At 42.4% G+C, this 12,480-nt stretch overlaps 1 protein-coding gene across 12 annotated transcripts in view; it reads right to left on the bottom strand.

Annotated features, from left to right (window-relative positions):
- The window catches only part of LOC127004150 (stromal interaction molecule homolog), a 98,731-nt gene extending 87,094 nt beyond the window's left edge, over positions 1–11,637 (bottom strand). For 6 of the 12 annotated variants that reach the window (XM_050871599.1, XM_050871596.1, XM_050871591.1 and 3 more), the window contains exon 1: positions 11,348–11,636. In XM_050871599.1, coding sequence (XP_050727556.1) covers positions 11,348–11,468 — 121 coding nt within the window. In that variant the 5' untranslated portion in view covers positions 11,469–11,636. Of the gene's footprint in view, positions 1–11,347 lie in introns of all 12 variants that reach the window. The other 6 variants (XM_050871590.1, XM_050871597.1, XM_050871592.1 and 3 more) reach the window with 3 other exon arrangements.
- Between the last annotated feature and the right edge of the window lie 843 nt (positions 11,638–12,480).

Genomic DNA, 12,480 nt, shown 5'->3' with positions numbered 1-12,480 from the left:
TCTCTCTCTCTCTCTCTCTCTCTTGGTTTTTCTTCATTTATATTTTCATTTATTCACTGTATCTACTTTTCCCTTTCTCTCTTTATTTCTCTTTTTTATCTTTTTTTTTTTTTCTCTCTCTCTCTCTCTCTCTCTCTCAGCTATTAAAATCTTACTACACTAATTACTCTTCGCCTATATAGCCTCTCTACTTACAACCTGACCTACTTACCCATCTGTTTGCCTACTTACCAATCAGCCCTGAACACATTGCTTCCCCGTCCAGCATACTTACTCTCCTACTCACTCCCCTGCCTTCCTACCCACGCATTTCCCTTACTTCACTACCAACACACAGCCACCCACCTCCCTGCATACCTACATACCTACCTCCACCCACACACACAAACACACTCTCACACACGCACACACACACACACACACGCCAATCTATCTGTCTATCTATACACATATCTATCTATCTATCTACCTGCCTATCTTATCTTACCTTACCTTACCAACAAACAAACCAACACACACACACACACGCTTTCACACCATCACCATCACCGTCACCACTACCATCACCACCATCGCCACCCACCACCAAGGTTAGGTCAACATCCGGGGACGTTGCGACTGGGGAGGGAGGTGGAGGAGGGAGGGAGGTGGAGGAGAAAAGAGAAGTAGAGAGAAGTGGAGGTAAGGTGAGAGGGCGGGGTTACTTTCTTCTTCCTCCTCCTCCTCCTCCTCCTCCTCCTCCCATGTGCACTCTGTCAAGGTCAAGGTGTGTGTGTATGTGTGTGTGTGTGTGTGTGTGTGTGTGTGTGTGAGAGAGAGAGAGAGAGAGAGAGAGAGAGAGAGAGAGAGAGAGAGAGAGAGAGAGAGAGAGAGAGAGTAGGAAAACAAAACTAAGCGATGAAGAGGTAATTGAACCCAACCTATAACATAACCAAGTCTTGATCAAGCAAAACAAACACACACACACACACACACACACACACACACACACACACACACACACACACACACCAAAACACAGGCACAGCAACTAACCACTCTACATGCACGTCCTTGAGAAGCCTATAAGCAAGCAATCAGGCAGACAGACAGAGAGCAAAGCAGAGACAGGCCCTGAGTAACAACAGCAGCAGGGGTTCGAGGAGGAGGAGGAGGAGGAGGAGGAGGAGGAGGAGGAGGAACAACAAGAGTAACCTTCAAGAACAGGTCGGAAGGAGAGTCAGATGCTGGAGGTAGAAGAAGGGAGAAGGAGGGAGGGAAGGAAGGGAGAAGAGTATAGGGCAGAAGGGAGAGGAGGGAGTGAAGAAAGTAGAGTAAGGAAGAGAAGGGAGAGGAGGGAGGAAGAAGAGGGAAGTAAGTAAATAATAAAGGAAGGAGAGTAAAGCAGAAAAGAGAAGAGGGCGTTCAGGAGAAGGAAAGAGAGTAAAGAATGGTAAAGGGAGTAAAGATATATTGGGGAGGGAAGGGATGAAGGGAATTTTCAGACAGGTAAACTATGCAAAGTGGGAGAAGTTAGGAGGAAAAAAAAAAGACAGGTAGGGAGTGGAAGACAGGTAGACAGATAGATAGATAGATAGATAGAGAGAGAGATAGATATATAGAGAGAAAGAGAGTATGTATATAATAAAAGCATAAACATTATCGAAACAAACTACAACCACTAGACGTGTTATTCATACTGATCCCACCACCGCCATAACCCGTCGCCTCCCCTGTAACTAAGGACACACACACACACACACACACACACACACACACACACACACACACACACACACACATGCAGACAGATGGTAGTCGGATAAAGAAACGTGTAAATCGCTGTCAGTCTAGGAAGAGGTAACGAAAGGTCATCACATGTAACCACCAGAACACCATCACCATCACCACCACAACCGCGTCACAAAAGATGCTCCACTTGATGTAGCAATAACTCTCTCTCTCTCTCTCTCTCTCTCTCTCTCTCTCTCTCTCTCTCTCTCTCTCTCTCTCTCTCTCTCTCTCTCTCTCTCTCTCTCTCTCTCTCCCTTTGTCGTTACCTGGCCCCCAAATAAGCCCAGGTGGAGAGCGGAAAGAGTGAAGAGGAGGAATAAAAGTAACGAGAATGTGAGATGATGCCAATAAACGAGAATAAGAGAATAGAAAAGGAAGGAGAGGAAGAACAGAAGGAGAGACATAGGGATCATCATAAAGCACAGTGGAGTAACACGAATGATTAAAGTACAATGTGAAAAAAAAAATAATGGCTCACTTGTTGACCAAAAAAAAAATGTAGATAAATTAGTTAAAGCTTGATGAAAGACACTCTCTCTCTCTCTCTCTCTCTCTCTCTCTCTCTCTCTGCCAAGTTTATTTTTATTTTCCTTTTTTTTTCACTCTTACCCCCTGGTGTTTCAGACAGACAGATAGGCAGACAGAAAAACAGACTGATTGACTGACTGATTACACTGACAAACACACGCACACACACACACACGTCCACCAAATCAATGGGTAACGAACTGGGTGACTAAACTAACCGGTCGAAAATGAAACCAATAGACCAGCGCGGATGTGAATGATTGCATGAATGAATGAATGATGGGCTGACTGACAACTTCATCATTTATTTATATGCAAACGAAAAGGCTTACGGAGATTGACTGACAGACTTTATAAATCTTACAAACTAGTGGGGAGGTGAGGGGAGGGGAGGAGAGGTGTGTGTGTGTGTGTGTGTGTGTGTGTGTGTGTGTGTGTGTGTGTGTGTAAGTAATGAGCTGGATGTGCACATGTCTGACTCACTAATTAAGCAACGAACTGACTAACACACACACACACACACACACACACACGGTTCATCTTCTCCCTCAAGGCTTAAATACCACTCGTAAAACAATACCTACAAAAACGTCTTCGTGAGTGACTGGCCTGATTCTTTTTTTTTTTTTTCACAGAGAGGAGACGGAAAAGAAAGACGAGGGGAGGAAATAACACAAAAAAGGGGAGAAAGGAACGTGAAAGGAAAAAAAATGACAGAGAGAGAGAGAGAGAGAGAGAGAGAGAGAGAGAGAGAGAGAGAGAGAGAGAGAGAGAGAGAGAGAGAGAGAGAGAGAGCAACCCTGAAGGAAGCCAGGCTGGTAGGCATAACAATAATAATCTGTGGACTACAAGGAAGAGAGGGAGAAGAGAAGAGAAGAGAAGAGGGGAGGGGAGGGGAAGAGAGAGGAAGGGGAGAAGCACGAGAGGAGAGGAGAGAGGTTAAGAAAAGGAAGGTAAGGAAGAGAAGGGAAGGAAGGGGAGAGGAGGAGAGAGAGGAAGGAGAGAAGCATGAGAGGAGAGGAAAGAGATTAAGAGAGGGAAGGAAAGGTAAGGAAAGGAAGAGAAGATGAGAGCAAGAAGAATAAGGTGACGCACGGGAATGAGTGACAGGAGGAACAGGATAAGCAAGGATAAACTATTAAGATGGAGGATTATTACTGAATGGATAAGGGAGACAGACAAAGGAGTATCGTTTTGATCGAAGTGGCTGAGGGGAGGCCAGATCTGTCCCCCCTCGGATAGGATGGGGTTAAGGGAAAGAAAGAAGGTATTGGTGTGTTGGTGTAAGGATGATAGACTCTGAGAAGACTAATATTGTGAATGGGCTGAAAACTGATGATGATGAGAGATTGTGATGTTTGAGTGGAACAGACTAAGAGGAAAGAAAAGTTGTATGCACGATGGGTTAAAAAGGAAGGCGTTAGTGTAAGGATAACAGACTCTGGTAAAACTGAAGAGAGCTTGTGGAATAGATGAAGAGGAAAAGGTTAGCCTGACGGATGGGTAAAAAAAAAAATAGGTGTTGGTGAAGGAATGACGGACTCTGAGGAAAAAAAACATTGTGAAGGTGATGACTGATATGGAAGAGAGTAGATTGCATAGCCCGTGATGCTTGAGTGGAATGGAAACAAGTGGATAGAGAAAGTGGAGGAACAAAGAGGAAGAAAAGTAGGAGCATAAGTTGATTAGTATTATGACAGGTTAGGAGAGCAGAGAGAATACAAAGAGAGGGGGGAGAGAGGGAGAAGGAACACCAGGTAATACTAGGTAAGAACATGGACTGGGTAGATAAGTATTGAGGAAGCAGGGAAGTAGGAAGGTAAGGTAATTGGATAAGCAGGTGAGGACAGGTACGGAGAGTCAAGGTCAAGGAGGGCAGACAGGTAAGCAGACAAAAGGTAAGACAACTGAATGAGCAGGTAAGTAGGTAGGTAGGTAGATCAGGTGAGTAGGAAAGATAATTAAAGTGAGAAGGGACACAGACAAACAGGGAAGGTAAGACGATATGGATAAGTAAGTCTGAAAAAGAGGTAAGTAGGTAGGTTGCGTTAGCGGGTAAGCAGAAGGGAGGACACAAGGGCAGGTTAGGAGAGTTTAGGAAATGAGTAGGCAGAGAGTAGCGGGCTTTTTTTATTATTGTTTTCTTTTTTTGTGCCCTTGAGCTGCCTTTGTTGTGAAGAGAAAGACAAACATACATCAGGGCACCTATCCCGAAATTGACCTCTCTTTTTTGGACACTCCTTTGACCTCTATTCATGAGCAGTAAGTAGCGGGCTTGCTTTTTTTATATTTTTCTTTACGCCCTTGAACTGTCTCCATAGCTGTAAAAAAAAAAAAAAAATACATGCAAGGTGAGACAATGGCCGGTATTAAAAGACTGGTTTCTAACATCAGCTATTTCTAAAGGTCAAAGAGGTGGTCAATCGGGTTCTAATGAGTGTTTCTTTAGGTTTATGGTACAGAGGAAGGGTCAAACTACCACCTGGGTCATAAAACTACTTCTGGAAATGCCCAAAACTCCTACGTAAGCCTTGTCGAATATGTAAACTTGGTCGACGAAGCGTTTGATAATACCGCCCAATGAAACGGATAGGTGAGTCTGAATAAGAGGTAGATAGGTTACGTGGGTAGGTGAGAAAGCAGGTGGGAGGACAGAACAGGCAGAGGCAAAGTGGTAGGCGGTAGACAGGCAGGCTCGCTCGTTGGCATGGAAGCTGGCAAGGTGCCCTCTCCACGTGGCGAGCCTGGTATGTCCCCTGCTATACCCCTTCCCCTTCCCCCTCCGCCTCCCTTGTGTCCATCTCGCCCCCTCTCCTTCCCCTCCACGTCCACCTCTCCCCTCTTCCTCCCCTTCACGTCCACCTCCCCCTTTTTACCTCACCCCTTTCCTTCCTCATCCAAGTCCACCTCATCCCCTTCCCTTCACCGTCTAAAAGCCTACTTCTCCCACTCTACCTTCCTCCCCAACACCACACCACCAAACACCATTGTCAGTCGTTGCCTTCCCAAGCTACCCAAACCTTCTTCCCTCCTCCTCCTCTTCCTCTTCATACCTCCCTCCTATCTAATGCCCGTGTCTACCTTTACCTTCCCCACACTTCCCCATCTACCTGCTCTCCCCTCCCCACTTCCTTACCTTCCTTCCTCCCAAACCCTCCATCTGATTCCCCTCCTTAAACACAGGTGGCTATTTTTTTTTTTTTTTTATTCTTTCCCTTACCTCCCCTGCCTCCCTCTAATGAATCACCACCTGCCTCCTCCCCACCTTCCTCCTCCTCCCTACTGCACCCCTTCCCACCTGCTCTTCCTTCCCCCCCTTCCATCCCCACCTACGTGTATCTATTGCACTTCCCCTCGTCCCCCAAACTCCCCCTCACCGCCCACCTGCTTGCATTCCCCCTTTCCCCACCTCCCCCCCTCCTAGCTACCCACCTGTCCACCAGCCTCACAGGTGTTTCACTCGACTTCAAACAGCATTTCGCTTCCTGTATCTCTTTTTTTATTTTAATCTTCATATATACATTTCTCTCTGTTTTCTTTTTCTAGGTTACATATATTCTTTGCCAGAAAGGACTGTATTCTGTGCATTTGTATTCCTCTCTCTCTCTCAATCTAGTGCAATATATACCTAACACAAGCGAGTGCATTCAATAACTCCTCCCGTCAATGTTTACGTATATCAAATAGGCGTTAAAATATACAGCTGTCAATAGGAAACACTTTTATCCCTGAGAAATAAAATAGATGTTACACCATCAACATGTAGCAAGGGCAAATGGGCATCACCTTGCAACTGAGGGGAATATCTTCAGGCAGTAGATGGGGTTACACGGTGCTTAGGAGAGGGGGGAAGGAGGGAAGGGATGGGAGGGTAAGGGTAATCTAGGCCACTGAGGAGATGTCACAGACCTTCCTCATATACCCTAAAACTGGTCCAGCGTAGATAAGAGACCCAAGTGGCGTGATTGTGAGGTTCGTTGCTTGCTTTAGTGTTGCTTGAATCCCTTTTTCTTCTCATCCTATTCCTCCTTTCATTTTTACCAAGCACTGCCATATGAAAACAGTGAAAGTGTAGTGACCAGACATCTGTTGCTGCATCCTTCTATCATATCTTGTACAACCCAGTGTATGTCAGATAAGTTGTCCTTTTCCCCTTTGGTGTTGTGACGAACATGTTTGATATTTACTGCCAATACTATGTCAAATATTGAGTGAGTTTTACCTACATTAATTAAGGGCCATCTGCAGCATGTTTATGGATGTAAATATGGGAGTTTTCCTTCTGTTTTGAAATTGTAATAAGCAGGAATGTGGAAGCTTATTTTGTTGTCAGAACTCAAGAAGCGTGAATATTAAATTTACTGGTTTCAAACACTCAATATAATTTGCCATGTCAACTCTTGCCAGTTGCTCTTCCCTGTAGCTCTATATATGTATGCTGGGTGGGCACAGGGAGGGTCCTTAAGGGATTCACCAAGGACGAACACACAAACACACAAACACTGAGGCAGGTCACAGATTTACGAGGCCACGCCCCCTACACATAATAAGACACATGACACCTTCATAATTACTGTTCACTATGGGTTATTCCTGATGTACATTAATGTGACAGTAATATTGAGTTATGACAAATGTGCTTCTGCTTTATCTCAGTGTTCCTGGAAAAAAAATCCTTTCCAAAAAATATATACCTATGAAAAAAACATTTTCACCGCAGTTTCAAAATAACCTTGGTGAGAGCTATTACTGGGAAAGCAGTATTTTGTAATGGAAAGTGTCATATTCTTCCTGTCTATTTACGTCTATCAATTTACCAGACAGGAGTCGGAATAAACATGAAAAAGTAAAAAATAAATATGTGTACAGGACATGGGTTAGTGAGAACTGCTTTAGCATTAGGTGATACACATACTATAACCCTTTTAAAGTGTTACTGTACTCTGCATTAGGAAAAGATCAATCATACGCTTATTGCCTCTCAAAAGCCAACAAAAAGCCACACCGTAAATCTGCTTGCTATTGAACGCTACGCAGCATGTAACGTTAGCATAAGAAAATGTATGTTGCTTCAAACTAACAACAACAGCATAATGCACCACAAATAGACCTGGCACTAGATACTGAGCAACATTAAGAATATGGCACCTCACAACCCACCAACTGCTTGTGCTTTACTCCGAGACAAAAATAATGCTTACAAATACGCACAGTGTTTTTGAAAATGTTCTAATGGACAATTCATCATTTTTTGGGGGGATTGTTTAAGGAAATACTGCCCTCCTCCTTCTCCTCCTCCATGAGGCGATATAAAGCAGACATTGGCAAGAATTTCATCCGCCAACTGAACAACATCTCCGCAGAAGTATTGTGCAAAAAACACCTACTCCTTTAAATATCACATCAGCTATATATTACTTTGTTGTGCCAGGAGTGAATTAACCATATATACCGAGGTGCTTTGATCTTCTCTTCAGGCATGAACTACTTCAGCTACCTGTCATGCAGATTTAAAACTCTAGACTGGGCAAACTTGTAGTGAGCCAATATGCTTTCTGTTGTCTGCCTTTCCAAGTTTTCCACATTTCCTCCTCCTCCATCACCATTACTGCTTTAGAGAATACAAGGTCAAACTAATGTGAGTGATGAATACACAACACAAGGGTGATGAATGCATATCAGTTAATGTATGCAAGTTTAAGTGAAAGCAAGGAAGAATGGGAGAAGGGCAAAAAAAAATCTTCATACCCTCCTTTCACGCTAACATTTGAACATACTACATACCATCAATAAAATACATTCAAGGTAGTAGTAGTAGTAGTAGTATAGCACTGGTGGTAATGGCAGAAGGAAGTTAAAATTGAGAGCAATGATAATGGAAGAAACAAGGGGATAGATAGCATTGAAATAGAATAAAATAATGATGATGATGATGATGGGAGAAACAACATCGTAGAAGGAAACTGTGGAGGGAATGCCAAGAGTTAATAATGTTACAAAGCAGCAATCTTGGCATGGTTTGCTGCTATATACCTGTGTCTGTGCACGTGTGTGAATGTGTGTGTGTGGGTGTGTGTTTTCCTCTTTTTTTTTTTTTTTATGTACCTACACAGTTTCCTAAGTTTCAACAATCTTTCTCTTTCCACAATATATATTAGCCACAACAGTTAATGGAGGTATGGATGGGGATATGTGATAATGCTTGTGATGTGGAGTGTGCAGGGGTGTCATGGTATGTTACTTTGTGCCATGTGCAGAACAGAGCCTGTTGGAGCATTGGTGGTGCTTGGTGATGTGTGTGTGTGTGTGTGTGTGTGTTATGTATTGTTGTGTGAGCTGGTGAGAATAAGTGTGGTGGGCTGTAGTTAGGTGGCTCTGCATAACACAATCATGATTCATGTTTAATAAAGCTGCACATGGCTTTCTCCTGTACATCTATAGTATTATGAGTATTTTCTTCAAAGACAGCTAAATATATAGCTGGCATTACAGACTGAGTTATGTCTCAATGTTTAAGAAAGCATTCAAAACCTTTGCCAAGGACAAGTATCTGTATGTTTGCTTTTCATCAGGTATACTTGTCACCAGATGTACCTATGTAAACATTTAGATCATTCCCACTCTTCACCTATTCACAGGATCTATTCACTTTTTCCTCAGAACATAATCTTTATTTTTCTCCTAGCTTTTCACTTTACTTAATGCTGCCAAGAAGAAAGGCATGTGTGTGAATGTTGCTAACAAGGCCTGGCTGCTGCAGAAAGGTCACCAACACAATCTGTGAAGTTCAATAAGGCTGCACATTCCTGTCATCATGAACATTTTACACATAGTAGTTTTTTTTTTTTTTAAGCTATACCAGTTCTTTAAATTAGATATTGTTCCCTAACTAAATATTAGACTATGATTCATTTTTGTTGTTGTTGTTCCTGAACAGAATTCACTCTAGTTACCACATACAAAGAAAGCAAGTACTAACAGTATATATAATATACCTATAATATTTGGTTCTCTGAGGTACAGCATGTGGTCAAGCCTATTCCTATGCCTATGGCAACCAGTAAAGCCTATTCCTGCCATAACAATGAGACAAGGTGGAAGTCCTGACAGCTCATGTTGCTGGAATACATTGTGTAATATAATGTGAAGGGTATAAAAGAATAAGAGTAATGTCATTTTGAATGAATATCCTTGGGCAAGAGAATAAGGACATCTTATCAGAAATCAACTTTAGGGTTAGGCTTAAAAAGCCACTGAATCAGGCAGCCTATCTAAGCACCAGTGGTTGGAGTTGAGTAAAGGTAATTTGGGAGCATACACTATAACCTACCTGTGCATCGTCACATTTTTATTTTCATCTCACCGGCCCTTAAGTCAGTGCTGGGTGAGAACCCATTATCCTGGGACACGGGGAAAGTGCTCTTCTGAAAATCTTCATCCCTCTCCTTTCTGGATGGCACCTCTAACCTCTTTAATTGGAGATGCCACAGCATGATGGACTGACTGAACAACATGCTATACTGATTAGGTGCATCCTGTCAACTCAAGTCCCTTGTCTCTCACTCATGAGTTAACAACTTTGCATACTATGTAGCTTATTCCACTGCCATTTGTACATATACTATTCTATTCAACTTCATTCCAATGTTCTACCTTCCTGCTCAGAGTTACAACTGCTATGATTATGGTCATGAGTAATTTTATTGCCCCCAACAGATGACGAGTTTTTACATTTTATGATATAGCTAGCTGAGCAAAAGGAGAGACATGAAGCACATCTAAAAATGTAAGGGCCTTTTTGTTGTCAGCAAGAGTTATGCACAGGTATATTTGTTGTTTTAGCAGGGGGCAAAATGTGTTTGGCCACAGAATTCGCAGCTTGAGTAAGTCGATAGTTCCAGGCATGAGGTACTTAGGATGGGAAGGGGGCCAGCATGGAGACTTGCTCGGAGGAACCACCAAGTTTGGCGTCATAAGGCGAGCGAAATGATACGTTCCCTGCTGTATGCCCCTCTTGATCGACTAATTTAAAATCTGTTTCCATGACTACTCCCACAACTGCTCCCTCTTTCTGATACTTCCCACCACAAGGAAATAAAATAAATTGATGGACTTTAAGTAAGGTGGAAACTACGTCCCTACAAAAATATGAAAAAAGCAAATAAAAAATATAATAATGCAATTGCAAATCATTCACTTATCAACTGTAATTGCAAACAGCTACCTAAAAGAAATTAATTAGCCCTGATACAAGTGTGGGAGTTCGCTTCAACGTGAATGTGCAAACTTTTCAACGGCCCACTGCGGAAAAGTCAGCAACATCCCTCACTGCAACTATGATGAATTCGCATTATACTTGATAGTCTTGACACATATGAACACTGATTTGGAGTAGTACCAGTTCTTATACTTAATACACCAAAGCACACACATCAAAAGCAATGACAAAAAAAAAAGATAATCAAGTTTTGCTCAGGTAAACATTAACATATGAACATTGATTTAAAGTAGCAATTCTGAAGTATATACGCTTTATATTTGCCCAAACCTAGAAATGGGCAAAAAACATAATACTTATACACAAACACACATATAGATAACAAAGCAGAGAAAAAAGTAAATAAAAGAAATAATTATGTTTTACTTGGTGTAGAAAAAAACTAAACAGTGATCAAATGAATGAGGGCAAAACAACTAAACACACACACACACACACACACAAACACACACACCAAAAACAAGTATAATACAAGTAACAGAAATTAAGTAACAACAGAAAAACATACTTTCCAGATACAAAAAAAAAAAAAAAAACATACCCCCTCCCACACACACAAACACATACCCCACAAACACAAACACACATACCCAATTCCCCCCAAAAAATAACAAACACACAACATAAAGGCAAAAATAACCACACACAAAAAAAGTATAACGCAAGTAACGAAAAAAACACATACTTCACAGATACCACAGACACACAAACACACGTACAAACACACATCCACCCCCCCCCTCCCTAAACAAACACAAACACACTCACCAGCCTCAGTCAGTGGAAGGTTCTTGTAGGTCCATCCCCCTCGGCCTGCCCCTGTGGCTTCTCCCCCCGTGGGCAGGAGGAGAAGGAACACGAACACCCCCGCTAAGTAGGCCTCCATCATGTGCTTCAGGAACCTCAACACTCACTCATTATTGGCCCTCGCGACCTTGTTTTGTTATTATTACTCGTAGTGTTGTCGCAGGTAACACTCAGGTGGGTTAATTAAGTCTTCTCGCCACTGGGGTTCTCGTGCGACTGACTGACAGCTCCTCCTCCTCCTCCTCCTTCTTCCAGCTGCCTCAGTGTGACCCAGGTTGTCGTACTCACATATTCGTGTTTTCCGGCTTCTGACGCATTGCTACTGCCGGGAAACATCAGTAATTAGCGTTTTTTACGATAATTATATGTTAAGTTAGTTATTAGAGTTCAAGAGACAGTTTTTAGGTCGGAAAATAGGTAAATATAAGAGGTTGAGTACGGCAATCTTGCAGTGTTGCAGTGACATCTTTTCCCGTCACCCAGGTTATCGTACTCAGAACATAGTATTTCCCGGCTTCTGACACATAACTATTGACAAGAAACATCAGTAGTTAGCGTTTTTTATGAGAATTATATGTGAAGTTAGTTATTAGAGCCCAAGAGACAGTTTTTGGATCAGAAATCTGTATATATAAGAGGCTGAGTACGACAATCTGACTCCTCCTCCTCCACCAGCCAGGTTATCGTACTCAGAACAGTATTTTCCGGCTACTGACCCATAATTATCGCTAAAAAAAACTCAATAATCAACGGTTTCAACACTAACTATAATTGAGTCTCGTTATTAGGGTGAAGGAGACAGTTTTTGGGGTCGGAAAATAGGTTGAGTACGACAATCTGGCAGCGTTACAGTGACATCTTCTTCACCCTGGTTATCGTACTCATATCATCGTGTTTTCCGGCTTCTGACGCATTGCTACTGCCGGGAAACATTAGTAATTAGCGGTTTTGATGATAATTACATATGAAGTTAGTTATTAAATCCAAGGCGACAGTTTTCAGGTCGTAAAATAGGTAAATATATGAGGTTGAGTACGACAATCTGACAACTTTGTTGACAGCTCTTCCAGGTTGTCGTACTCAGCGCATCGTAT

Source organism: Eriocheir sinensis, chromosome 27 (genome assembly GCF_024679095.1).
Source record: "Eriocheir sinensis breed Jianghai 21 chromosome 27, ASM2467909v1, whole genome shotgun sequence".
Taxonomy (NCBI): Eukaryota; Metazoa; Arthropoda; class Malacostraca; order Decapoda; family Varunidae; genus Eriocheir; species Eriocheir sinensis.
The sequence above is the reverse complement of the archived record's forward strand: the minus strand, read 5'-3'. Positions and strand labels throughout refer to the sequence as shown.